At 39.9% G+C, this 15,195-nt stretch overlaps 1 protein-coding gene across 14 annotated transcripts in view; it reads right to left on the bottom strand.

Moving 5' to 3' along the window:
• Positions 1-15,195, bottom strand: part of rg (rugose) — a 182,872-nt gene that overhangs the window by 69,154 nt on the left and 98,523 nt on the right. For 7 of the 14 annotated variants that reach the window (XM_043412602.1, XM_043412597.1, XM_043412600.1 and 4 more), the window contains 20 exons: positions 10,128-10,254; positions 9,781-9,881; positions 9,486-9,608; positions 8,865-8,986; positions 8,420-8,546; positions 8,156-8,275; positions 7,902-8,048; positions 7,626-7,733; positions 6,794-6,934; positions 6,390-6,535; positions 5,930-6,143; positions 4,925-5,147; positions 4,480-4,813; positions 4,210-4,400; positions 3,791-4,107; positions 3,481-3,702; positions 955-3,199; positions 699-867; positions 335-488; positions 37-216 (listed from right to left, as the gene is read on the bottom strand). In XM_043412602.1, coding sequence (XP_043268537.1) covers positions 37-216; positions 335-488; positions 699-867; positions 955-3,199; positions 3,481-3,702; positions 3,791-4,107; positions 4,210-4,400; positions 4,480-4,813; positions 4,925-5,147; positions 5,930-6,143; positions 6,390-6,535; positions 6,794-6,934; positions 7,626-7,733; positions 7,902-8,048; positions 8,156-8,275; positions 8,420-8,546; positions 8,865-8,986; positions 9,486-9,608; positions 9,781-9,881; positions 10,128-10,254 — 5,511 coding nt within the window. The remainder of the gene's footprint in view (positions 1-36; positions 217-334; positions 489-698; positions 868-954; positions 3,200-3,480; positions 3,703-3,790; positions 4,108-4,209; positions 4,401-4,479; positions 4,814-4,924; positions 5,148-5,929; positions 6,144-6,389; positions 6,536-6,793; positions 6,935-7,625; positions 7,734-7,901; positions 8,049-8,155; positions 8,276-8,419; positions 8,547-8,864; positions 8,987-9,485; positions 9,609-9,780; positions 9,882-10,127; positions 10,255-15,195) is intronic. The other 7 variants (XM_043412608.1, XM_043412605.1, XM_043412611.1 and 4 more) reach the window with 4 other exon arrangements.

Raw genomic sequence — 15,195 nt, 5'->3', positions numbered from 1 at the left:
TACTTCAAATAACCTGTACGGAATGTCAGTACAAACCAATCGCAAACATTGTCGCAAAATTCCACCACTCGACATGTTTTTTTCTGCCTCGAGCTCGCCAAAATTTAACGAACTCGCGAATATAAGTACGTCCGCCATATTGACTAGTCTTTGCAGAAACGATACTGCAACTTCGATCGGCATTCCCTGTGTTGGCTCTATTACATCCAATTCACTCTAAAAAAAAAAAAAAAACGGAGACAATTGAATTTCCCATACATATTACTTTTCTTTTCTCAAACATTTCTGTTTATCTAGATGCCATTGAGAAATGTGCGATGATATCATGACTTACGTTTGGAGATGTTGCCGAAGCCAACAACGGAAGTAAACCACCGCAGGCAATAATCAAATTGTCCGCTAATTGTGATATCAGATGAACGGTATTCACAACGAAAATAGCATTTTCGCTGTTATTAACGAAATCGAGTACTGACTTGGTGGAATGACTATGAAACACGTTAATAAGAAAATGAGAAATTATATTGTGCAAAATATAACGAGTGCTCAGCTACGTAAAATGACACGATTGATAACTTGATCAATAAATTTATCATTAAAATTAGCAGTTGATTCGATCGTATATTTTTCATAGTAAAAAAAGTGACCCAGAATTTCAGTCGAAACATTTCATAAAGGTAAAATTGAAAAATCCTCACCTTCTCCAGACTTGTATATCGGTTTCAAGAGAGAAAAGCACGTCCGAAAGTAATCGCTGATGTATGTAAGACCATTTGAATTCGGGTATTCGGAAGGGCGGTCTAGTTGGGCCCGGACTAAACATCGGCCGTGTCGTCGAGGGATTTCCTTGTTTTGCTCTCTTCGACTCTAAAAAGCAAACGATTCATTGAAATACGAATGCAGCACATTGAGAATGAGGTGCGTTTGAAAAAACGATAAAGGAAGAAAAATTACCGAAATGATTAGGATCCACTTGAGTGGACGTAGAGGCACTCCTTGGTCTTTTTTGGGGTGACGAGTTTTTTCTCAGAGGTAAGGGTAACGAGGGTGGTTGATCGGATGAGTTGTCGTCAACGAGATTGTCGTTGTTGACATTGGGTAGGCTCGATCTGCGATGAACATCGATGTGTTCTTGAGTCACATGTTGGCTCGAAAGAGAATCGTCCCTTTCGATCGCATTATCACTAACGTTATGAGGCACACCATCGGGTAAACTTTTAGTTGCATCACAGACCGTAGATATTGTTGGTATTTGATGTTTCGAATTTGGCACTTGAGTCTCGTTATTTACAGTACTTTGAACATTGCTGCTATTAAAAACACTATCGTTAACAAGATCGGTTACGTCGTTAATCGCGTTAGCGTCCCTCGTCATTTTTGTATTATCACTTGTATCGCTATTAGAAATATTGGACGGTACCCTCGAATATACATCATTCGTCGTATTTTCATTGCGGAAATTATCATTTATAATAACACCACTTTTATCGTCTTTCGAAGAATCGAGAGAACACACGCTTCTGCTTAATTCACTATTTTCGAAAACTTCATTCTCCTTTTTCTCGATCGTCTCCTTTTCTCTTTCAGCCTTAGTTTCATGCGACTGTGTTCCTTCGCCGTCCGATTTCTTCGCTTCTTCCGTCACCGTAGTGACGTTCCCGGACTCGCCACCACCATCACCACCACCACTTTTCGTCTCTTCGTTTACGCTAGTTGAGCAATTATAGATTTTTACATCATCTTCGACCTTATCGTTACTTTCCTTCGACTCCTTAGTACACTCATCCTTACTCTCCTCTTTCGAAATTTGAGTTTCTTCTGTCGAATCATCGTTCGTCTCCCGATTTGTTTTTTCTTCATTCGTTTCAACTTTATATTCCGTTCTATCATTTTCCGTTTCGATCGTTTTTTCATCATTCTCCACTATACTCAATATTGCCTCGTTTCCTTCATTGAGTCCCGATGCTTCGACCTGCTTCTTTTCTAATGGTTCATCCACCGCGTCTTGAACCTCTTGTGGCTTGGACGAATTTTCTTTTTTACCAACTTCGGAAACTTGTGGCACCTGTTCCGTCAACACCTTTGGATTTTCGTTACCCGTTTCTTCGATCGATTCGACATTTTGCTGCTTTATCGACAGCACAGTAACATTTTCGTCGAGGGTTTTGTCGAGATCAAGCGAGGCGGCTGCCGTTTCGATTTCGGGAACGATTTTTTGCCAAGTTCCTCCGATACCCTCTTGAAATATCGTTGACTCATCGTTATTAACAACTTTTGATCCCTCAATTTTCTCCAGCTCCAACCTTTCCTCGGATTTCGCTTCAATTTCTTGCTCCTCCTTCTCGATTTCTTTGGCACACTCTTCGTTCTTGCATTCAACGATACTCAAAGTTCCCTCTTCGGTCACTATTTCACTTGGATCTTCTTCTACCGTTGCTTCTACCAACGGCGATTCCTCTTCGACTTTCGTTTTTTCCTCCAACTGTCCAATCTCTCGCGTGATTATACCAATCGATTCGATAGATTCGGTAAATGGAATAGTGGCACCTGTAACGTCACTTATAAGGCGATTCTCCTCGCTTCCTGTTTGTACGGCGGAATTTTCATTTTCGATAACATTCTTTGCTCCCACCTCGGGATCTGTTTTCGTCACTTCGTGTTCGTCAATCGTCGCGGGGCTCGTAATAGCTTGTTGCGACGTATTTTCTGAATATGGAATCTCAGATTCCGAATCATCCATCACGGGTGGTGGTTCTATTACGGTTACGACAACATTATTAACGTGTTCGAGCATATGATTCTCGATCTCTTCCTCGGTCTTATTAGTCATCTCGTGAATTACCGACTCTGGACTGGAGGAGCCATTTTTTCTTACTTCGCTGTACAAATCGCTGGAGCTCTCGATCGACAGAATCTCGCTCGTCTCTTGGGTCGTCGTCGGTAGTGAAATAGCCTCGCTATTCGCTTCCTCCAATATCGTCGGCGTTCCCCCCGTATGATTCTCGAGGGCTGTCGTTGGAGTATCGGGGTTTTCACTCAAACGAGAATCCAACGATATGACCTCGCTCAATTGTGGAGTTTCAAGAGTTTCGCTACGAGATTTCACCATCGACGGACTACCGTCGCTCTCTGTGTTATCGATCGAGTTCAAATCGCAGCTGCAGGATTCCTCTAGACGATCGTTCGATTCATCGAGTTCCTTAAAACGTTTTACGCCAAGGTTAGCGACCGGGGAAGGGGCAACACGATATTAGGCCCGCTACACACGGTCAATAATATTGCACAATATATAGGTGATTGCACAATATTATTGAACGTGTAGATGTAGTATTGAAACATTGCGCAATCATTGAACAGAAGTTTGAGCGATCTTAAATTTATAGCGCACTACACACCATACAAACTTATTGTGCATTATTATTGACCGTGTGTAGCGGGCCTTACGAAAACAAGCAAAGATTAGCGGAAGACATAGCGTACCTTGTAATTTCTCTCTATATGTTGCATTTCTTGGTTAGGTTGAACGGTCCAAGTGGCTGGTCTACCGTAACCATTGTTCCCAGAATGTTGTTGATCCCATCCTGATATCGTGCTAATTGGTCTTTGTTGTCTGACCTCGGGATCGGTTATATTGTCCGATCTCTGCCGTTCGTAATGTTCGTACATTTGTGCGAATTGAAGTTTGAATTCTTCATACGACACCTATGAGGATAATGAGAATTATCTCGGTTACCGAATCACCTTTGTCATCTAAACCATTGTTTCCCCATTAGGTCAATTTTATTCTAACCTTGGAATGAACAATGGCCAAAGTATCGACCCAAACTCGCCAGCCTCCGTATTCGTGCTTGATCGCGTGATGCAACAACATCCGGAAAAGCGAATAAACCATGTCGGAGATTTTCTGTTCTTCCGTGTTTTTCGGATGAATATAAGCCATAGCAATAAGCCACTCTTGCCACACGGACATCTGAAGGACCGTACGTCTGTTTTCACGATTGTTGTTACACAACAACGTCATGTCGGACAAAAAGAGTTTTTTCACCTCGAGAAGCTGTTCCGTTTGTTTCGACTGTCTTATCAAAGTTGCAACGACCTTCAATATCACTATAAATACCAAAGTCAATTAGCGCGATAAGCCCGCACGTTTGGGAGAAGAAAAAAAAATAAAAACGATTAAAAGTAATTTAAAAAAATCTCAAGACTGACTCGGATTTTCCAAGCGATAGTGATTCTCTGGCTCCGGATGTCTCGTGTAAAGTATATGCTGACTAATGTGCTCGGTCATGATCTCGTACAGAACGTTGTAAGTTGGTAGCAGAAGGGTTTCCTCATTGAGTAGCAATCTTTCGGACAGCAGTGTATACAAATTGTGTGGACTCATAACATCGTATTTTCTTCTAAATAAAAAAGCAATTCATTTCTAGTTACCGTATATAAGATGAATAATTTGTTATACCGTCGAATAGCATTCCTTACTTGTGCGTGCTTCGACTTAGAAAAAATCCTAGTAATTTGAGAGCCTGTAATCTTATCAATTGACTTTCGGCGGCGAGCAATTTGAAGATGGTTCGGACACCTTGTTTCGCATCGAAAGCAGGCACCATCGACGAGGGATGCTCCGACATTAATGATATCAACATTTGTAGCACGTCATGAAGATTTTCGTCCTCGTGCATCGTCGTCAAGTAGTTGAGAATACTTTGTAGCTCGTCGTCTTTAACGCCATTTCCGATCATAATAAGTTGCTTCAGGAATAACAGTATGTAAGATCTTATCGTGAGAATGTCTTTTTGTTGTGGTCTCGGGCCGTCTGAAATATTTAACACGAATTTGTAACGATGTTTCGTAACTTTTTATTAAATAGTTATATTAGGTATAACGAAAACCTCGATATAGTAACGAAATTTATATGCACTCTTACCCATTCCTTTAGGCGTTATGCCACTTTTACCCCGTGGATTTGCAACCCAATAGTAATATTTGAGAGTGTGGACGGTCTGAAGAACCGTTGACACGCGTCTGACATTTGAGTATATCTGGGTGTCGCTCAAAAATTCTGTCGCCAAGTAAGAATAGAGTCTCGTTTGTACTGGCGCCGGTGTGTAAATCCACAATGCAGGATTAAAGAGTACGTGATCCAACAGCTGCCATGTTAAGAATGAAAAATAAAACATCTACATCAGCATTTATCTGCCTGTTCTTCGAGCACGACAATCTAGCCGACTTTTATCCATTATTTTGTTACAGCCAATTCTCATGAGACGTTATCTCAATGTAAAAAAAACAATGTTTACCATGGCTTTTTGGCTCAACGAACGCGATTGAATTTCCTTAACAATAAAAATTTCGTATTTTTGTTTTTCACTCGCGTTTGACAACCATATATATTGTACACCTTGATAAATCCATCAGTGTGAACAATAATCAATTAAACGCCAAGATTAAAACAGTTTCATCTTTCATGCGGTAATTATCGATCAAAGTTGTGCATAGAAAAACCGTAAAAAATGGTGCGAAAACACGTTATTAGGAAAGTCGGTAGATTGCATGCGAATCAGTTAAAACAAGCTCGTTTTACGCGTGACGGGTTCAATGACATGCCATACGATCAAAATACATATCTACACAGCACGTATACTCATTCGTTTTTAAATAGATAAAAATATACGATATACACATCGTAACAAGTGGGCAACGAGTAAAAAATTTTTTCAACATCATCGCCTTTTGACAATGAATAATGTGACTACGAGTACTCTTCCATCACGAATATACCGATTGATTCGTTATTTCAAATGGAATGTAACGTATTTGAGTGAACTGCTTGAGCGAGATCGTTGAAACGTTGAAAATTTCGAACGATTCAAATCTCGTGAAACCAGGAAGAACATAATCTTGTTTGTAACGAAAAAATCGGCTACTTTACCTGCTTGAGAAGTAGATCGCTGTTGGCGCTGAGGCAAGTGACCAAATGTTTAGTCAACTCGAGAAATGATGCCAAAACTTCAGTCGTCAAATGATCTCTGCTAGCTCGTTGAAGCATAAAACTTATTACCAAAAATCCACGATTTTGTACCATATGTTGCTGGACCGTTTGCGACGTTTCCACCAGATCGCAAATAAAACCCAATAATTTTGAACTAAAAAAAAAAAGAAAGTAAAATCCGATATTATATGATGCCGATGGGATACAAGAAAGGTGCTTGCAAAATTTATTCCTTTGGAGAACGAGTTGGAACGTAAATAATATACAATATTCAAATCTTCTATTCAAAGGGTTCGTTCAAGAGTGCGGGAGGGCTCGCGCTGGCTTATCCTTTTTTATGTGCTTGGCGTTGAGCCCCTACCGCGTCTCTTGATAATTGATTAGAGACACAAATGTTTACCATAACGTTGGATCTCTTTTGATGTCGTTCGGTGCTATACAATCGTAAGGCATGTCCAATTGGGAAAAAAGTGGAAAAAGTACTTGTATTCCACCAATGGAGTTCAGCGTGCTGTGTATCGAGTGAGTTATGACGGCTTTGACGTCCTAAGTAGAATACGTATCATCATCATCATCATCATCATCATTATTACCGTTTGATTTATTATTTTAAAAAAGGTGGATAAAAAATAAAATAATTTCTGTCGTATCGCTCATTAATTATTCATTGCAATTGTTTGATGTCGACTCTCGGAAAGCATTTTCACAAGGCTCAAAGAAAAAATTCTCGTAGTTGTATAAAAATAACACAATATTCGTAGGATAAAATGGTAATGATGGTAAAAGAAAAAAAAACGAATTTACCTGGAGCATGAGAGCGTGTGGTGTGTGTACAAAGTAAGAGACATTTCCTTTAGGTGCACTCTGCAGGCAGAGCTGAGAATCCGTTGCTACCGGGTTATACATGAACACAATTGCATTGGACAGCTTCCCATCGTAAAGGACCTGAATAAATTACAAAAGAATATTAATTATATTTGTGTTGAACGAGGCGCAACGAGAAATACCTTCAACGACTACAAAAGCCACTATTCAATCTCTAAATAACAACAACGGCAACAGTGACGACAAAGACGTCAACGAAAACTAAATATTCATAAGCAAAACTTAATTTGATTTTACGGAAGAAACGAAGGACAAGTGACCCGATGAAATCGCAATACGAATGATGGGTGAGGCGAGGAAAGGAGTGGGGGAGGAAGGGAATGCTGATCCTGCAAGCGGGCAGTGAAACATGCAAGAATATTGAAAAAAAAAAATGGCTGCTATTCGTTCTACGTGCACCTACGAAAAATCAAACCGAACATGATATTGCCGAGAAGTGAATTTTTTTATTTTATAAAAAAATCTTGCATGTGTCTCTTATTGAAAAATTCTTAGATTGAATTCCTTCATTAATTACTTCTCGAAAGTAAGAAGTAAGATCCGATCCAAGAACTTTGAGTATGAAGAACAATGGACATTTTCGAGTTTATCCATTGAGCGTGGATAATTTACCTCTTTCACAATATTTCGTAGCTATAACCGCTGCTTATGCTGGTGAATTACGCGTAGTTACGAGTGACACAAATATTGAAGGAGGCGAAAGATTAATATCAAATGATAATCAAATCAAATAAACAAAACCAATGCTTACAGTTTGCATACTTTGGTCCACCATGCTCGCGAGCTCCTGCTCGTCACTCACCCTTTTGTGATTGTCGGGTAGATTCAGGTAACACTCGTTGTCGAACCGGAATTGACTCTGAAACATTTGTCGAATTTTTACAATAATTTGTTTTTTATTTTTTTTTAATATTTCATAATTTCAGATCCAATCATAAGAACCAAGTGGTTTGTAAACGTCGAGAGACCAAATCTTCGACATATTACGCACCATAGGGGCATGTAAAACTGTCTTCAGGGCATTTACCTTGTAGCCAGGACCTAATCTGTGCATCGCACAAATTTGATGAGTGGTAAGAGCCTCGCTGAATAAATAGATGGCGCTCATCTGGCCACAAAAAACTCTCTCCTCGTCTAATTCAGGTGTGGCGCCTATGTAGCACTTATCGAAGGGCTGAAAAATACGATTTTATATTTCACTTCATTTATATAACTTATTCTGACGTAAGGATAAATGAACTAAGCAAAGTTTCATTGATTTCACAATAAGCTCAAACTCACGTCATTCGTCGACACGAACCACGCCATTTCCGTATTCGAAGCTAACTGGCCATTAACTAGACACTTTATTTCGCTCTTCGTCCACCTATTATATATGTACACTACGGCAATCATGTACCACTGAAATGAATTATGAAAAATTAAATCTTCGTCTCGCCTCGTTGTTTCATCACCATCGAAGTGAACATTTTTGTTGTTTGAAACCCTAATCGAGATTCGAAAAATATTGGTATTCACGCACAAAGACGAATTATCCGTAATTACCTTTCGCGGTTGAAATTCGTATTTGACACAATGCTGGAAGCCCTTGCCTTTAACTTTCATCGAAGTAAGGACCAAGCAGTTACCTACGAAATGTGCCGAGTAACCGACGCCCTTGCTAGTTTTGAAGCTGCATGAAAAAATCCCAGACGAAATGTCAATCGCTTGAAATTACCAACGCAACGAATCTTATTATGTCAAGTAGGAATCAATCATGCAATTGAAACTGAGTCCAGTCGACGGGTAAAAAAGTTGCATGTATAAAGTTTTTTTTTTCTTCTTTAGTTTTTTCATTCCGCGTTCATAGGAATATTTTGAAAGAAGCGCTGAGAGAAGTGAGAAGAAGGCAGCGGGAAGGGGAGGGTGGGGGGTATCTTAGAAAAAAATTTCTGAAGAAATTGAGTGCGCGCGGTTGTGTTCGGCAAATACTCGAGAAAAGAGCACTTACCAATAGAGGTACGGCTTTTCCCTCTCGATATTAACCGAGTTTATGGGATCGAGACGAAACCACGTTGTAAAAGTGAAACCACTCTCGTGCGGCCACCTCGCCATTGGCGGCAAAACAACAGCCTGAAAAATTTATTATGTGAAAAGATTGCTAGGAAAAGTCGATAACGATTATTTTGTTTATTCAAAGTGCTTCTTATATGAAAAGTTTATCGCCTCACGACGTGCGTCAATTTCATCGAACGTTTTCCATCGAAATAATTCTTATTACATGCCGGATAACCGTTCGTTTTTTATTAAGATAGCAGAGAGTGAATCTGCTTTCGAATGTGGAATAAAGCTTCAAGTTTCTATCGGTAGAGTTAGTTGAAGCGTGATAAAATTGCCTGCCCGCCCGCCTGCCCGATAACGAGGACGGGGGTAAAGTTATAACCGCAAGCCTAATTGACGAGTCATGCTTCGGGAAGTTTGCCAGGTCACGTCAGGTTCATTAAAGTATAGGATTTGAAGTATGGAAATATGTATCATCTTTGTCGCGCGATAGAATTTTTCATGTTTTCACACATAGAAATTTTTGTTTCACCGTTAGAACGCGTTGTCCACCGTGAATTATCCTACTCACCGATCCTTTCCTCCCGGGAAAACTAAAAAACACGTCGGGTCCGTTTCGTTGTGGCATTTGGCGAAGTACGTTCAGCAATTTCGCTGAATGTCGTGGCTGGAAATCATTTATTACTTCGTTACACTGTAAAATCATACGTGAATTAACGTTCAAGCGACAAATTCTACGCACGAAAAAAGCTTATGAAATTACATATTTTTTTTTATCATTATCATTCTATGCGGCATATAATATATTTAAACGATATGTGTATATAGAAAAATGATACTCGCGTTCAATAACGTTCGCGACTTACCCATTTTCCTTTCACCGCTTTCATCGCGCCAAATAAAAGCTTCAATTCTTTCACCGTTATGCTGTAACTCGCGAGAACGCCCAGCATATCGATAAGTAAATCTGCAATATAATTTAATACTATGTCAATGGCACGTACAACGTATTTCGACTTTCTATTATGAATTTTTTTATTACAAAATTCTCAGCAGACCGTATTAAGTATATGCGAGTGCGAAAGTTAAAATCGTTCGAGTTGAAATAAGTATGCGACGGATTTTGAATTGTGCTGGCGGAGCTCGATCGTGAACCAAGTTGTACAACTAAAATTCTCGTTGGGTAAGTGAAAAAATGATATACAACAATGACCTGCGACGACGGTTTCTGCCCTCGACAAACGATGCAACACGTGCTCGATAAGATTGACGTCCGTGCAGGCCTGCAAGTTGCGCACGCTTTTCCTCAAAATGGCGATGAATACGCTCCATATTTCAGCCTGGAACGAAAATTATTAAGGTTCGTTGAAAAAGTAGTAAAACGTCACCCCGGGTACCATCATAATTCAATGGAATGTTTCATTTCGAGCTCAAATAAGTATATACCGCAATCCTTGGATATTTTTTCAAAATTTTTCTCCGAGTCTGCTGAATAAATGAAATTTTATCTCGTACCGTGGGACATAATCAAAGAGCCGGCTTACATAACCAGACTGACAATCGTATATATATTAGATACGAGGATCCATCCGTCTCTTTCTCGGACTTTTCGCTAGTACAGTGGAAATACAATTTCCGATCTCACCCTCTTCGACTTAACTTTCAAAGTACTCTCAGGGACGACTATATTTCGTTAAACTTCCGTTACACACAAAGCTTTCTAGCTGCGCAGTCCCTTCGTTGTAGCATATTTTATTCTCAGAGACAAAAAAAAATGTGTCTGCTCGCCGGTATAAAAGCAGGCTGCGACGAGTTACGTATAAATTTAATCAGGAAATGGCGTCTCGGACGATAAAAGCACCGACGATTTGAAAAAAAAAATCGTTCAAAATCCTTTATACGGTACTTCCAGAACATTTTATTACGTCTAATACAAAAGAAACTCTCCGGTTTATAAAAGAGGGACGCGGTAGCTTGTTCCGATAAAAAATCGTATCGTATCGGATTCCGAATGAGATCGGGCGTTATCGGAATAATTTGCCGACATTTCGTCACTCGGCCCTTCATCATTCTCGTTATTACACAAAAGCTCTTCAAAGCTCTACGGTAACGATCGAAGCAGCCGTGCAAGAGATTTGCCAGTATTCCGCGTGCGATCGTCGTAACCGTCAGAGCGACTTTCTCAATAACCTCCCCTCGCCGAATCCTCTCTGATATCGTGGGCAATTATTAATATTCATTTATCGGAGTCGTCAGCGATACCTGCCCCGACAGCGATTCGCACCCCTTCGCAATATATAGGCGGATTCATCTTTCGTGGAGTGTCTCCTGATCAAGCCAGATGAGGAGAATAAGCGTAAAAAAGATGTTCAGAGATTCGGGAGAGAATGGATTATAAATATAATTCTGGATATTGCGAGCCTCGTAACCGCAGTAGTATTCCTCCGCGTCCTTCGAACGATACTAAAATAAAAATGATACGATATATATAAACGCGCGATCGTGCCTTTTGTACTTGCCGACATTTATTTTTGATATATATTCAACTAAGAAGAAAGTACTTGAAAGGAATCTCGCCTGCCTATGCCTATTACGAAGTGATTCTTCGATAGCGAACGAACGACGACGTGTATTAATATATATATAAAACGTTCTAAATAGTCAGCCTGGTACTATGGAATGTTTTTGAATCAATGATCGTCAATGAGAAATTTGATAAACGTCGCGCGGACTGAATCGGCTATAGCGATGGGCGTGGCGCTTAAGATATGTTCCGCATGTGAGATTGAAAAAAGTGGAAAAGACGATTTTTTCGGGGCTCTGCTTCCGCGACTGGTGGTTCAGGAGGCCACATGCAACTACCGAATACATCGCGTTGCGGCTTTGATTTCATTCTTCGAAACGTATATTAATCACGAACGAACGAATGCTAGCTCGAACATTCTCGCGATAATACGTATATACACCGAGTATCGAAAGTCGTATATATTTTACAAATTCTCGTAATATTAGCTCGCTCGCTGCTTCACCCCATCGTTCGAAATACACGCTCTCCTCTCTGTGTATCACATTCCATGATTATTACATTCCAAAGCCGTTTGCTCTTACTTTGTACGTACATACGTCGATATAGGTTTCCCCGGGGAGCGTAAGCTCTATTTGCGCTCGTCGATACCATATGTACCACGATATCAGCCTCTATATACGTATATCCATATCCGTCGATCCCGGTATACACACAGTGCGCATCGATGCGATCGATCCTAGGTTCCGGCGTACCGGGAGATCCCCCCCCCCCCCCCCTCTTCGTACCAATAAATTCTCCACAATATCGCCAAGACAAAAGAGCCAATACTTTCATATCTCCAACATAAAGATTATCATCGGATATTAATTCGCATTGTTTCCTATTTATTTAATTATCAATTTGATATTCATGAATTGGTAACGCAATTACTATAGGCAAGTAGCCGATTTGGTGTCTCCGCCTCTGCGCTATACCTATATTCGTGATTATATCTGTTGACACATCGAATTGTTTCTTCCCATGACTTCCAGTGCCTGATCGCCCTATCAACCGATAATGACTATTCATATATGCACACATGATGGTTATTTATTATTTATTCGGGGTATATCGACCTCTCGCAATTAATTATATACGGCAAATTAAACCTTGCCAACACACACGAACACGCGCACACATTTTTTCCTATTTTGAGAAAATTGGAAATTCGATCATTGTGCCCGCTAATAAATTTCATGGAAATTACATGCCTGGATTCTTATCGTCGCACCTATATATATGGACTCGACGATGATTGGTTCATATGCCTCATTTTATAACGTTATTTGTTCCGATGTTATGACACGATTTTTTTTTAATTATTTAAATAACAATGGCTTTATATAGTTATAATATCAATTGGTCAATGCGTGAACGGTGATCCAATGCAGATTCAAGAAGAATTGAAGCGAACGAAAGAGCAGATGAAAAAAAAAGCAATTTTTCGTTCTTTATATTTTCTCTATTTTATCGGTATATGAACGTCGAGAGCTACGAAAAGGTCGCGTTGGGGTATCCAAATACAACAAATTCATTTGCAAAAAGCGATCGCAGGGGTATTTCGGTATCCTCATTCCGCACATCGAATATTGCAATGTAAGGAATTATGAGAGAAAATGTTAATGTTTCGCAAAATCTGCTCAAAGTCGATCGACCAATTTTTTAATCATCACAATTTATTAATTGAACGGGTATCGTTGGATATTCTAATAAAATACAATACTAGACGAGTATTTGTTATAACGAGGAAGTTGAAATTTATGCACAGCGTGAACCGTATTTAGGAACTTTGGACGGGTCATTGCGATTCGAGTCAGTATTGAATGCGAATTGAATCGCATAGAGAGCTATTTCATAAAATATTCAATTCAGAAGTTTGAAGACTGAGAATATTCATAATACACGAATGTGAATGATTTCGCTGTGCGCCCGTTAAGGACTCGAACCGGTGCTGGTTGGATGGGGACCGCTAGACGATGAAGTAAATAATATTTTGGATGTCGTCGGAGTTTACTAAACTATGGTGTATACATCATCGTCTTCATAGGAGGCAAACTGCCTCGCTTCCTCTCTCTCTCTCTCTCTTTTTTCTTTGAAAAAACAACTCTCGAGGATATACGACGAGAAATTGTTTCAACAACAAAAACTCAATTTCGAACCCCAGTACGGAAAAGTTAAGTGTCGCTTCGACCAAGATAACATGACGTGAGAGCATTGTACCTAAGTATAAAACGATTTCTCCGGCCCACGTGAAATGGTCGATGTGTATAATGACGCAAACGATATCTTCGATTCAAAAAAAGTATTCAATTTTGTAATCAATTTTTCCAAACCACTCGTGATATTTGATTCATTAAACATTTCTTTTCTTTTTAATACATAATTATAATTCTTTATGCACAGAGATTTATTTATTTCTGGTCGTCGCGTCTCAACAAATTCAAGATCAAATTTAAGACGACAGGTACCATGCATGAGAGATCTTTTACCTCACCAATTCGGACGTTCTTTTTTACATCTCCATAAAACTCGAGCTTTAGGAAACGCGTTCACTTTTTAATCAAGCCACATGTAATTCAGGTGAGATTTTTTTTTTCTAACTCCAAGTCGCTCTCGAGACTAACAGATATGTTCGTTGGAGCATGGGCTTTAATTAACTCTCGCAATGCGGACGAAAAGTGGTGAAGGACTCGTCGAGCTTTTACCGGAGCTACTCTATATCACCTCTGCACTACGAGACGAGAGTCATCTGTACGACAATTGCGTGTTTCATATTTACCCCTCGATATAGATATATGCATAAACACGTGGACGCGCACACACGCACTAACATTTTCATGCTTGTACAGAGCGACTGACACGCTCCTCGAATCAAATGAAAAATGGGTGACGGGGTGTAACGTGTATGGCCTCGAAAGGATTTAAAAAGAAATAGCATAGAAATTTTCCACTGAAATAAATAAGAAAAGTATTTAGAAAGAAAAAAAACAATCCATTGTGTACTAGTTACATTACTATATGCGTCAGAATCATTGGGGGGGGGGGATTATTTGCGGTCGCAAATTGAAAATTGATGATTGCTAGAAAATGAGCTAGGGATGAGAGCGCTTTCGCGTCAACGGAGCACCAGCCGTACACGCGAATGAAGCTCCCAACCTTTCCTTTCTCTCCTTGTCCTTATTCTTTCTTACCAAAATTGTTCACAAATAAAGCAATAATAAAGATTGCTTATCGCAGCACGCCGATCGCGTCACGATAATGCATTAGTGAGCATCCAGTGTACACAGGAAAAAAGAGGATCTTAAAAATTCCAACTTCCGATATTTAGGCAATTAGCACGAATACCAAAAAGTTTCAGATGATCGAAAAATGATACTCTGGAATCTCTGGTAAACGATCAAGTGTTTCGGATATATATGATCACGGGAGCGCAGGACGAGCGAATAAATGGAAAATTTATAGTAGGCCAACTGCGAGGCAATTATACTCTACTATAGTTATACATGAGCCGCGAGCACCTCCACCCGTAGAACTGGCGTCAGCACTTACTGACGGGATTTGTCGGCAGTTGCGGCGGCCATATACCGCGTTAAGACAAATAATAACCGCGCGGATAGTGATGCGATACGATGCCAGTTAAAGCTACCGCAACTTACAACGTCCATTGCATGTACCCCAACTTGGAATTAACTGTTGTACGGGCCCCTGAAATAAC

The sequence above is a fragment of the Venturia canescens genome, chromosome 2 (genome assembly GCF_019457755.1).
Source record: "Venturia canescens isolate UGA chromosome 2, ASM1945775v1, whole genome shotgun sequence".
Taxonomy (NCBI): domain Eukaryota; kingdom Metazoa; phylum Arthropoda; class Insecta; order Hymenoptera; family Ichneumonidae; genus Venturia; species Venturia canescens.
The sequence above is the reverse complement of the archived record's forward strand: the minus strand, read 5'-3'. Positions and strand labels throughout refer to the sequence as shown.